Source organism: Chiloscyllium punctatum, chromosome 22 (assembly GCF_047496795.1).
Source record: "Chiloscyllium punctatum isolate Juve2018m chromosome 22, sChiPun1.3, whole genome shotgun sequence".
Taxonomy (NCBI): Eukaryota; Metazoa; Chordata; class Chondrichthyes; order Orectolobiformes; family Hemiscylliidae; genus Chiloscyllium; species Chiloscyllium punctatum.
In genome coordinates, this window is record NC_092760.1 from 26,318,246 (window position 1) to 26,331,163 (window position 12,918).

Consider the following 12,918-nt stretch of genomic DNA (forward strand, 5'->3'; position numbering starts at 1 on the left):
GCCTCATTATAGGAAGGATGTAGATGCTTTAGAGAGGGTGCAGAGGAGATTTACCAGGATGCTGCCTGGATTGGAGGGCTTCTCTTATGAAGAAAGATTGAGTGAGCTAGTGCTTTTCACACTAGAGAGAAGGAGGAAGAGAGGTGACTTGATAGAGATGTACAAGGTAATGAGAAGCATGGATAGAGTAGATAGCCAGAGACCTTTCCCCAGGACAGAAATGGCTATCATGAGAGATCAGAATTTTAAGATGATAGAAGGATGTATAAGGGAGATGTCAGAGATAGGTTCTTTACACAGAGTGGTGGGTATGTGGAATGCACTGCTAGCAGGGGTAATAGAGTCAGAGACATTAGGGACATTAAGTGACTGCTGGACAAGCACATGGACAGTTGGCTGTAAATTGAGTGTGTAGGTTTTGTCGATCTTAGATTGAGATAAATGCCCGGTGCAATATTGTGGGCTGAAGAGCCTGTACTGTTTTATATTGTCTGTCGCTGTCTGTCACTCCCCTCGCCGTCTCTTCCCCCCCCCTCGCTGTCTCTTTCCCCCCCTCGCCGTCTCTTCCCCCCCCCCCCCTCGCTGTCTCTTTCCCCCCCTCGCCGTCTCTTTCCCCCCCTCGCCGTCTCTTTTCCCCCCCCCCTCGCCGTCTCTCCCCCCCCCCCCCCTTGCCGTCTCTGTCTGATGAGGGCAGTATGGTGCCTCAGCGGTGAGCATTGCTGGTTTGCAGCACCCAGGACCTGGAGTTGATTCCAGCCTTGGACAGCTGTCGATGTGATTCTTTCCTCTGGTGCTCCAGTTTCCCTGCCACAGCTCAAAGATGTGCAAGCTCAGTGGATTAGCCATGGGTCATGTAGGGTTACAAGGGTACGATAGCAGGGTGAGTGTGGCTGGGCTGTTCTTCGGAGGGGGAAAATGGGACAAATGGGCTCCTTCCACACTGTTGTGATTCAGTGACCTTCACTGACCCCCTTGATGGTTGTCATGCCTGCTCGCACGCTCTTGTCTCATGTGTGCTGTCGCGTGCCCTCTCTCTCTCTCTCTCTCTCATGTGTCTGTGCCCCCAACAACCCCCCCAAACCCTTTTGCCTGCCCGTTCTCCCCTCCCTCCCTTCCGCCCCCCCGCCCCCTCCCCTCCCTTCCACCTTCACTCTGCCCATTCTCCCCTTTTCTCCCTCCCTCCTGCTCTCGCCGCCCTTCACCCGCCCCACCTCCCGCCCTTCGCCCGCCCTTCACCCGCCCCACCTCCCGCCCTTCGCCCGCCCCACCTCCCGCCCTTCGCCCGCCCCACCTCCCTCCTTTGCCTGCCCCCCTTTGCCCGGCCGCTCCCCACCTCCCCCCTTCACCCGCGCCCCTTCACCCGACCCCACCCCTCCCCTCCCTCCTACCCCCCACCACCCGTCGCCTGCTCACGCTCTCCCCTCCCCTGTCGCCCGCGCACGCTCTCCGCCCCATTCTCTTGTCCACCTCTCCTTTGTCCATCCCCTCGCTCACTGGTGCCCTCTGTTCCCATCCCCCATGCCGTCCTGTCTGTCTGATCACCTGCTTCTTCCTGCACAGGGTTGTTCTTCGCCAATTGTTGTGAAGTTTGCTGACACACAGAAGGACAAGGAGCAGAAGCGTATGGCTCAGCAGCTCCAACAGCAGATGCAGCAGCTCAATGCAGCCACCATGTGGGGCAACTTGGCTGGACTCAATACACTGGGACCTCAGTATTTAGCAGTGAGTATTGGCAGAGAAGGGCTAGAGGCCACAATGTGTTCATGCTCCCTGTGTCGTTTTCACGTTGCTTAGGAGATGTAGCAAGCAGTTTGCCTGTTGTCCCAATCTGGAGATGGGAATGTTTGCTCATGTTGTTCATGTCTGTTCACCGTGTTATGTTGACATCTCCTCCATGCCAGTGTCAGTCTGCTCACCCGCATAATCTTTCCATAACTTGTCATGGTAACTTCTGCGATCCGTCCTTGCTCCCAGCCATAATCAACCGCGATCCCTCTGCACTGCTCTTAATAATTCCCCACAATCCTTCTGCGCCCCTGCCAAAGTCCATGATCCTTACAATCATCTCTGATCCCTCCTTGCTCCTTTCAGTAACCCCCACGATCTCTCCTCGATCCCTATGCTAATCCATCGATCATGGATTCACTATTCCCAGCACTATCAGCTGCATAGTACCCTCAACCTCAATGTTGCACATCTGACACTCAATCATAGTCATCTTACGCTCTCCTCCTGCTGTCCTCCCTACCGGTTTCATATCTACCCTCACATTTGCTCATGCTGTCACCTCTGGGCAAAAGTGAGGACTGCAGATGCTGGAAACCAGAGTTTAGATCAGAAAGGTGCTGGAAAAGCACAGCAGGTCAGGCCGCATCTGAGGAGCAGGAAAAGCATTGGCTCCTCACCTGAGTATGGGGAACCTATTCAGTTCTCCACCATCAAACAAGGAAGCACATCAGACATGCTTAACTGGTCTGTGTGGGATTCCAGATCCACAATGATGTGTTAACTCCTCACCAACATCTGAACTGTTTAATGTAGCACGTCATGAAGCTAATAGTCATTAATTGCTATCCTTGGTGGAGACGTCCATGTTCAGTAGAGGAATTAAAATAACTCTTGCCCTCATGTTGTTTCTTTCCCCATTCTCTCATTGCTGACATTTCCCTCTGTCTCCCCACCTTCCCATTCTCTTTCTCTCTCATACTCTCCTTCTCTCTCTCCCTCCTTCTCTCTCTCCCCCCATTCCTCCCCCCCTCCCTGTCTGTCTCTCTCTCCCTGTCTCTTCCCCTCCACCCCCAGTGTCCCTCTGTCTCCCCGTCTCCCCTCCTCTCACACACTCCTGTGTCTGCTCTCTCTCTCTCCCCCCAACCCTCAAATACCCCCATCTCTCTCTCCCCGTCTGCACCTCTCTCACAAACTCTCCCCCCACCCCGACTGTCTGTCTCGTTCACTTACCCCGTTTCTCTCGCTCGCTCTCCCCTGTCTCTATCTCTCTCTCCCCCCCCCCCCCCCCATCTGTCTCCTCTCTTTCTCTCTCTCTCCCCCCTCCCCGGTGTCTCTCTCTCTGTCTCCCCATCTCTCTGTTTCTGTCTCTCCCCACCGTCTCTCTCTCTCTCCCCCTTTCTCTCTTCCCATCTCTCTCTCAGCCCCCCTCTCTCCCTTCTCTCCCCCCTGCGCTTCACTTCCACCTCTGCCCCCCTTGTCGCTTCTTTCTGATGCCCCACCTCACCTCTGCCCCTTTCCTGCTCTCCTCTGCCTCCTGTTTGCAATCGATCTATCTGACTCTCTTCTCTGTCTTTCTTCTCTGTCTTTCTTTTGCCCCCTCGTTGTCTCTCTCTGTGTCTCTCGTTACCTGGTAATCCGGACACTGCTGACATACTCTGTTTTGTTTTGGTGTAATGTCTAGCTTTATTTGCAGCTCCTACAGCAGTCAGCCTCCTCGGGGAACCTCAATGCACTGAGCAACCTACACCCCATGGCTGGTGAGTACCTCTGACCTGGTCGTGCCTTATTGCATGCAACCCTAAGTTGGCAGACAGTGGTGGGGCCCAGCTCACAGTTGAGCAGTGTGATATTCCTACCCATCAAGCATATTTGTGGATGTTTAACTGAGACTGCTGTTTAGTCTCTGGGTCCACTTTGTGACAGGGTGGGTGTGCTCTCTACCTCTGGTAGCAGGTATGATTGAAATTGAGGACCTTGGGCCTTAAGACCCATACCTGAAGGTTTTCCTCTGGGATTCATGGTTCATCTCCCATGACTCTTATACTTGCTGATTCAGGCTGTGCCTCTATGTTGCATGAATACAATGTTTCATTCTTTCAGGCCTGAATGCCATGCAGCTACAGAACCTTGCTGCTCTGGCTGCAGCGGCAAGTGCAGCTCAGAACACGTCACCAGGCACCAATGCATTGACAACAGGCAGCAGTCCCCTGAATGCACTGACCTGTTCAGGTAAGGTTGTCAAGACATTGAGCAGGGCCACAGTTGCTGAATGCTTTAATCCGTTCATGAAAGGGCACCTAATCCTTCTCCCAAAACCTTAAGGGAATGGCTTTTCTCTTTGTTTTAAAACCTGTTATCATCTTGTACCCTTCATCATATCTGTCCTCAGTTTCTGTTGTTCTATGGAGAACCACCCTGGCATTCCCATTCAAATCTTGTAGTTAAAATCGCTCAACCCCCCGTGGTACCATTCTCGTAATATCTTTTCTGCGTTCTCTTAGGGGCACTCACATTCTTCTGAAAGTACAGAAACCAGAACTAAACAAAAAATTGCTGGAGGTTTGTGACCTAACCAGAACTTTATAAAGGGTCAGCATAATCTTAATAAAACCACAAACTTTGGATGCTGAAGATCTGAAAGAAAAGCTGGAAAAATTCAGCAAGTTTGGCAGCATCTGAGAAGAAAGGAGAGTTAACATGTCAACCCCAGTGAAAGGAGGAGGGGCCAGAGAAGAATCACATGACTCAATGTTGCCTTCTGTTTACCAATATTTCCAGATAAGCTGAGTTTCTCCAGTAGTTTGTTTTTATTTCAGCCAAATGTTCTTGTTTCAGTACTTGATGCCTCTCTCGATATTGCATGATATCAAAACTTTGTTTTGTGGAGATCAGGACAAATCCAAGAAAGCCACGTTTAAAACTGTCAGAATTTTTGTGACAGGAAAAAATGGTTGACAAGTGGTTGGCGGAGACATCATAATGAGGTTTCCTCTCAATTCTGTCTTCCTCAATCGGATCCCCGCCTCCTTCAGCCTGCACTGACTCAGGGAAAACAAACCAGGTCTGCAATCTCTCCTCATATCTGAGACTTTTCATCTCGGGCAACATCCCTGTGAATCTCCTGTTCATCCCCTCTAGTGCAATCATGTCCTTCCAATAATATGGCAATCAGAGCTGCACGCAATATTCTATCTGTGGTCCAATCATTGTTTTCTAAACACGCAAATAGAAAGTGGGCCTTGTCACTAGTGCTTCATCTGGAGATTCACTGATGATCCCTAGTAGGGTGACGAAACACCTGAAAATGAACCTTCCAGCTCAGTGAGCAAACCTACATCCAGAACCTCAACCTGAGCTTACAAATCTTCTCAAAACTCACTAATGGTTTTAAAAAGTTGTAACAAGGCTTTCTTGATCCTCTATTCTACACCCTGCCAATGAATGCAGCATACCTTCTGCCTTTTTCCCCACCCTGTCTATCCATGCTGACATCTTCAGGGATTTGTGGACTTGTACATCAAGGTTACTTTGTTCTTCAGTACTCCCTAAGGGCCTATCATTCGTTGTGTATTTCCTTCTCTTGTTAGACCTCCCAAAATGCATCACCTTACACTTATCAGCATTGAGTTCCATCTGCTATTGCTCTGCCCAGTTTATCAGCTGATCAATATCAGACTATCGCCTGAGACCATCCTCCTCACTATCAACAGCACCATCAATCTTCAAGTCATCTGCCGACTTGCTAATTATACCTTCTACATTGTCAATGACTTGAATGTCATAGATAACAAGTAGCAAGGGTTGCTCCACCAATCCCTGTCCTACATTGCTGGTCACAGCCTTCCAAACACAAGAACAACCCTCCACCATGATCGTTTGTCTCCTGTTTGGAAGCCAGTTCTGTATCCAGTCTGCCAACTTGTCTTGGATCCATCATGAGCTCCAACCGTCCATGTGGGACCTTGTGAAAGGCCTTACTGAAATCGATGAAAATCCCAATTGCTGCACTACCCTCGTTGATATATTTTGTCACCTTTTCAAAAATGTAACTAAATTAGCCAGGCAGGATCTCTGTCCAACCAATTCATGTTGACTGTGCCTGATCAATCTCTGCCTTTCTAAGTGTTAATTAATCCTATCCTTCACAACTTTTTCCAAGTCTATAATTACCTGGCCTATCGCTATGTGACCAAAGGAACAATACACCTCCAGTCATCCAGTGATTCACCTCTGACTAGCTATTAAATATCACTGCCAGAGCCCCAGCTATCTGCTCCCATGCCTCCATAGCAACCTGGCCCTCATTGGGCCCTGGAGATTCATGGCTTTATGGTTGATCAAACATCTTGTACCTCCTCCTTACTCATCCCAACATATTCTAAACCTACACCATCTCAACTAACATTTCCAGGTAGAATGTGAATACAAACGAAAAATATTTATGTAAGACCCCACCCGTATCGTTTGGCTCCAGGCTCTGATTGTCCCTTTGGTTTCTAATAGGCCCCACTCTTTCCCTGGTAATCCTCTTACACTTAACGTACTTAGTAAATGCCTTTGGTTTTTCCATAATCTTTGCCGTACAGCATGAAAACAGACCCTTCGGTCCAATTTCTCCATGACGACCAAGTTTCTCAAACTAAATTTAGTCCCACCTGCCTGCATTTGGCCCACATCCCTCTAAACCTTTCCTATTCATATACCTGTCCAAATGTCTTTTAAATGTTGTTACTGCATCTATCAACTGGGCACCTACCAATTCCTCCAGTCAGTTCATCCGATATATGAACGGTCAGCACGGGACAGGGACAAAAGGCTTTTCTTGATGTGACATAGTTGGGACTCTAATAATGGGGCAGGTTGAGGAGCAAATGCAGCTGATTTTAAAGTGATGAGGATAGCAGTTGGATCAGTTATGGGAAAGCAGAAGGAAAAGGTGAAGAAAGCTCACTGAAAAAAAGCCTAATTTGGTGATTTGGAAAAGGATCTGGAAATGTCTGAAATTTCTTAGGGGCAGCGCGTTGGCTCAGTGGTCAGCATTGCTGCCTCTCAGCGTTAGGGACCCGGGTTTGATTCCAGCCTTGGGTGACTGTCATTGTGGAGTTTGCACATTCTCCCTGTGTCTGCGTGGGTTTCCTCCAAAGATGTGCAGGACAGGTGAATTGGCCAAGCTTAAATTGCCCATAGTGTTCAGGGATGTGTAGAGTAGGTACATCAGGAGTAAATATAGGGGAATGGGTCTGGCTGGGTTACTCTTCAAGAGGGCCAGTGTGGACTTGTTGGGCCGAAGGGCCTGTTTCCACACTGTAGGGATTCTATATAAATAAAAGAACCACCCACTGTTTGAAAAAGTTGCCCCTCAGGTTGCTTTAAAACCTTTCTCCTCTCACCTTAAAACTATAAAGAATATTATTAAATTGGAGAGGGTTTGGAAAAGATTTACCAGGATGTTGCTGGGAATAGAGGGTTTGTGTGATACGGAGAGGCTGGGTAGGCTAGGACGTTTTTTCACGGGAGCCTAGGAGGTTAAGGTTTATAAAACCATGAGGAGCATAGATAAGATGAATAGCAAAAATCTTTTCTCTTGGTTGGGGTAGTTCAAAATTAGGGTTTGTGTGCTAGTTTTATTTCCAATGTTCATAAGATGTGGATATTGCTAACAATTGTCCAGATGCCAATTTTGGGTCAACCACATTATCAGCATTTCTGATGGAGCCTGCCTCAGTAAATCCATTTGCTTTGTAGCCTTTAAGTTACTTCATTCCAAGCAATCATGAAAACAAAGCACTGGAGAAATTCGGCAGATCTGGCAGGGTATGTGAAGAGAGCAATAGAGTTAATGTTTCAAGTCCAATGTGACTTTTGTACTGTTCCAGTCCCCACTTCATATAGAGGACACATTGCTGACTGCAGTGTGTGGCGCTGTTGATATTGGCAGCTTGGGTTATACCCATTTGAAAGGGATGTATCCAAACGTTTTGTCCTTGTTCAATTTTTTTGTCTGATATTTTGACTCTCGCATTCCTCCTTTCACTGCAGGGTCTTCAAGCAGTAACAGTACCAGCTCCTCATCGGTGAACCCAATGGCATCGCTGGGCGCTCTGCAGACACTGGCAGGGGCATCAGGCGGTCTCAACGTCAGCTCTTTAGCAGGTGAAGGGCATGCTGTTCCTATCAGCGCAGACCTGAAGCAAGTTTCCAACAGCAACAAGTCTGATGGTGCATTTAGTTTTAGCATTTTGTCAATGCATGTGGACCTGACAAAAATGGAAGCCTTTTCTGCAGCACAGCCACTACTTGTCAGACCAAGTTCAGAAGCTTTCAGTCAGTGTAACTGAACCAGCAGGCCACGTAGTCATAGTGACTGCATCTCTCTTGGGTTTTTATGTAACTCTGGCCTGGGGTAGAGGGAATCTTGTGGGAAGAGGGGCCAGACTCTGGTCGGGTGGAATTGAGAGATGTTGAGCTCCTGTCTAATGAGAAAGGTGTATGTAGGTCATTGATTCCTGTGTTTGTTTGGAGTTGGGGTGGGGGGATGGGGAAGGGAAGGTGGAAATGGGAAGTTGGACTCCAGTCTGCTGTGGGGTTTTAGTAAGTTATGTACTAACCAGGGCTTGGTGTTGGTCAGGCCTTGTTGCTTCATGTTGAGCTAGTGTAACACATCCTGCAAGCTGATAATGAACGGTGCTGTTGATCCCCAGGTATGGCGGCTTTGAATGGAGGGCTTGGATCTGGAGGCCTGTCGAACGGTACAGGCAGTGCCATGGACGCTCTGACCCAGGCATACTCAGGGATTCAGCAGTACGCAGCTGCAGCACTCCCCTCCCTCTACAACCAGTGTCTCCTCAGCCAACAGAGCCTCAGTGCAGCCGGAAGTCAGAAAGAAGGTAAGTGGGAACATCCACAAGGCACTGAATGTTCCTGAGCACCAGGTGAAGCACGGCATCTTCTGCCAACTGGAGGATTGTGCTGGAGTATTAGCCATGTACTCTGCTCAACAGGCACATGATGGGACGGGCAAGGGGCTTAGCTTGGATGACAGGTGGAGGGCTCCCCTGAACTGGCTTCCCTTCTGAAAGGAACATGCATGGCAGCAGTGAGTTCTTGAGTGTGAACCTGGTCGATCAAGATGGCATGTCCTAGCCATGTCCATTCTGACACTCCCCTCACAGTTTCCTCATGTTAGTGTGAGCAGCCGTGGAATGTGTGTCAAGTTAACTTGTACCAATGTGAGTCCCTCATTACGCCATGCTTAAACACCCGTGGTGCTATGCAAATGAAGCAGCTATCTGGAGTTGAAAGGATTGGAGAATCAGATGAGGTGTGTGTGGGATGGCGGGAGTGGTGGTAATCTGTTGTGTGGGGTGGTGTGGGGTGGGGTGGGGTGGGGTGGTGTGGTGTGGTGTGGTGTGGGGTGAAGGATATGTCAGGGCCTGGAGATGATTTGGAGGGACGTCAGGAGACCAGAGGGCTGTGGGTGGGGCAGGGTATATGAGCCTACCCTTTGTGAATGCGTGTGTGAGTTCAAGGATTGGATTTGGGGTGGGTTGTGAGATTCACTCCAACTGATGGTGATTTTCTTTTTCCTCTTCCCTTCATTTCTCTCTGTCTATTCACACTGCTGTCTCTCTGGGGGGTTTTAACTCGTCTCTTACTGGCTCTTTTGCCCCCTGTGTCTGACTACTTTACCTCATCTCCGTCCGGCTTATTAAACCTAATCTCGGGTTCTTATAAACCCAAACTGTTTGGCTCTTTTACAACCCCTCCCCCTCCCCCTGCCCATCACCCCGTCTCCCTCTCCCTCCTTACCATCCTGTTCTCCTCTTCCTTCTCTCTTTTCCCGTCTTACTCTGACACCACCCTCTCTCACACCATTGTTCTCCCTTCACCCCCCCCCCTTCCCTTCCCTCCTGTCCATCTTATCCCCATCCTCCCCTCCCCATCCTCCCCTCCCCATCCTCCCCTCCCCATCCTCCCCTCCCCATCCTCCCCTCCCCATCCTCCCCTCCCCATCCTCCCCTCCCCATCCTCCCCTCCCCATCCTCCCCTCCCCATCCTCCCCTCCCCATCCTCCCCTCCCCATCCTCCCCTCCCCATCCTCTCCTCCCCTCCCCATCCTCTCCTCCCCTCCCCATTCTCTTCCCCATCCTCTCCTCCCCTCCCCATCCTCTCCTCCCCTCCCCATCCTCTCCTCCCCTCCCCATCCTCTCCTCCCCTCCCCATCCTCTCCTCCCCTCCCCATCCTCTTCTCCCCTCCCCATCCTCTCCTCCCCTCCCCATCCTCCCCTCCCCTTCCTCCCCTCCCCTTCCTCCCCTCCCCATCCTCCCCTCCCCATCCTCCCCTCCCCATCCTCCCCTCCCCATCCTCCCCTCCCCATCCTCCCCTCCCCATCCTCCCCTCCCCATCCTCCCCTCCCCATCCTCCCCTCCCCATCCTCCCCTCCCCATCCTCTCCTCCCCATCTTCCCCCCCCATCTCCCCTCCCGCCTGCACTGCCCTTTTTCTCTCTCTCTTTCTCTCCACACTCCGCATGTGCGTGCTGTCTCTCCACGCCCCCGCACCTTGTCTCCCTCTTTCCACCCTCTGTCCTCTCTCTGTCTCTTCATCCTCTGACTCAACAAACCCCATATTCCCTCTATCCGATACTCCTGTCGCTTTCTGCTCTTGCTTGCTGTCTTTTTCAGGACCAGAGGGAGGTAATCTATTTATATACCATCTGCCCCAGGAGTTCGGCGATCAAGATCTGCTCCAGATGTTTATGCCTTTCGGGAATGTTGTTTCTGCCAAGGTTTTCATTGACAAGCAGACAAACCTGAGTAAATGCTTTGGTGGGTATGTTACTGAAAAATGTGCCTGTCTATGGTGATGTGCAGTGTCTGTGTTGCGTATAGTGTCTGGTGGCTAGAGGTTGCTGTCTGTGTGAGAGCTTTGACCTTCAGAGCTGACTGGTAGGATTTGATTCTCAACCACCACTCCTCCAAATGCCGGCAACACTCCTCTGCAGCCCCCTCCAAGGAGCAGAGGGACCTCAGGGTTCATGAGCACACTTCTCTGAAGCAGCTTTATAGGATCCTGTGGTTAATAAGTCGAGGCTTAACATATAAAAGTAGGGAAGTGATGCTACACCTCTACAAATCATTGGTCAAGATATTTGAAATATTGTTTTCCGTCTGGGTACCTTATTTAAGGAGGGATGTCAAAGTCCTGGAGAGAGTTGAGAGGAGATTTATGAGAATGATACCAGAAATGAGGGAGTTTAGATAGTAGGAAAACTTAAGAGAGATTGGGCTTTTTCTCCTTGAAGCCGATTGATTATGAGGTTACCTTATTGAGGTGCTCAAAGTTAGGAACAATTTTGGGAGGGTAAGGAAGAACATTCTATTTCCATTCGTTGCCATGTCAGTAGGTAGGTTTCGCAACTTCAAGATCGTCAGCTATAGAGCCACGAGTGAGATGAAGAGAAACTACTTTACTCAAAGAATTGGAATAACCTGACCTTGTCGCTGAGTTCCGGTAAATCTCCTCTGGGGACCTTTGCATCCTTCCTAATTTATACAGACTAGAAGTGGACACGATTTGCTAGTTCAGCAGTTGCCCTGTTTTTGCACTCAACACCATTAGGAAGATGAAGCTGAAGATCACATATGCTTTTCCTATCCACCCTCTCAACATACCTTGTCATTTTCAAATAATCCCAAATTTCATCGTACACCCTCCAATCCCTGTGCCACCCGCCAACAGTTTTTCCTGTATTAAACTCCATTTGCCCCTTGTCTGTTAGTTCACACCCATCTGTATTGGTGTTTTGATCTCCTTGCTGAAGGGGATGCTTCTTCAATGAGGAGAAATTGAGGGAGACTGGACCTATATGACCTGGAGTTGAGAAGAATGAGATGATCTCATTGAAGTGTATCAGATTCTCTGGTACTCGTTAGGGTAGATGCTGAGACATTGGTTCTTTGGCAGTGAATCTAAAACGCATTGTATCAAACTTAAGGAATCCATCTAGGACTAAGCTGAAGCAAAAAGTGTTGTGAGACTTCAGAATTCTCCACCTCACAGAGCTATGGATTCAGTAGATTGTTGCGTACTAAGTAGATCAGATGATGTCAAGATTGTATGGGAAGGTCACTTTGAGGTGCAAGACAAGCCATTAACTTATTGAATAACAGTTTAGGCTCAAAGAGCTGTTTATGTACTCCTGTTCAAGTTCCTTCTGAACTTTGGAGAGGACTGAGGTGATGGGCCCCTTGACAGATGGCTGTACATGAATCTTTTTCATTGCTGTAGAGCTGTTGCACTCCACTGTTATTGAGGAGCAATAGTGGCATTACAACCCGGAGACAGGCAGACAGACAAATCAAATCAGCCTCCCCATTCCCTGTTTTAGCAAATTAAAATACTCAACGCTCAAAATGAACCCCAAGGTTCCTAACCAGACTTTTAAAAATAACCAGTTCCAGAATAACAGATAGCATACGCCCAATTTATACCTCAAATGAAAAAAATTAACAATTTATTAATAATACAGTAACTTTAGCAAAGCAAGGCGATCTAATTAATGTCTCTGACTTAAACCCAATCCTGCTCAATTTGAGCCCCACTCTCAGAAAGACAGACAGACGCATTAAGAGATAAAGAAAAATGAGGGAAGTATAACTGGCCAGTTCACTTTAGCACTTTTCATAATCTGTAATATCACAGGCACATGATATTCTGTCTTGCCTGATTTCCGAACACACCAGTCAATGCAAATAGCTACCAGTAAGCTCCACGGAATATTCATTCAGTTTTTAGAACTGAGATTCCATTCTGAACTTTCGAAAAATTGACAATGAAAGGACAGCTGGGGAGCTACCAAATCTGTTTGGTGTAGTAGCTACAGTCCTCCTCAAAAAAACCACACAGTTCAAATGCAGAGCAAACTTTGGTTTTGCTGCTTATTCCAGCATTTTATTTGTTAGACTGATTGGCACCATAACTCTCTGTGAGGCCCCAGTTAACATTTGAACATAATGCACCTGTTTGAACATAATACGTCTCCGGCATCGAAACATCTGCAGTGCTGTCTGAACAAGAATCAACCTGCAATTAACTTCCAGGCTTGGCTTTACGAATAAGCAATTAATTAATTTGTTCTCCTTTCTTTTTAAATCAAGTTGTGGCTCACGGCTCAAAGACCACCTTCAG

At 48.6% G+C, this 12,918-nt stretch overlaps 1 protein-coding gene and 1 long non-coding RNA gene across 2 annotated transcripts in view; one reads left to right on the forward strand and one right to left on the reverse strand.

The window, feature by feature from the left end:
* The window catches only part of celf1 (cugbp, Elav-like family member 1), a 57,778-nt gene extending 47,184 nt beyond the window's left edge, over window positions 1-10,594 (forward strand). The window contains exons 7-12 of the mRNA XM_072592855.1: window positions 1,561-1,722; window positions 3,410-3,485; window positions 3,829-3,957; window positions 7,768-7,881; window positions 8,430-8,615; window positions 10,413-10,594. Coding sequence (XP_072448956.1) covers window positions 1,561-1,722; window positions 3,410-3,485; window positions 3,829-3,957; window positions 7,768-7,881; window positions 8,430-8,615; window positions 10,413-10,594 — 849 coding nt within the window. The remainder of the gene's footprint in view (window positions 1-1,560; window positions 1,723-3,409; window positions 3,486-3,828; window positions 3,958-7,767; window positions 7,882-8,429; window positions 8,616-10,412) is intronic.
* LOC140493468 (uncharacterized) overlaps window positions 1-12,918 on the reverse strand; it is a 724,813-nt gene that overhangs the window by 680,615 nt on the left and 31,280 nt on the right. The window lies entirely within an intron of this gene.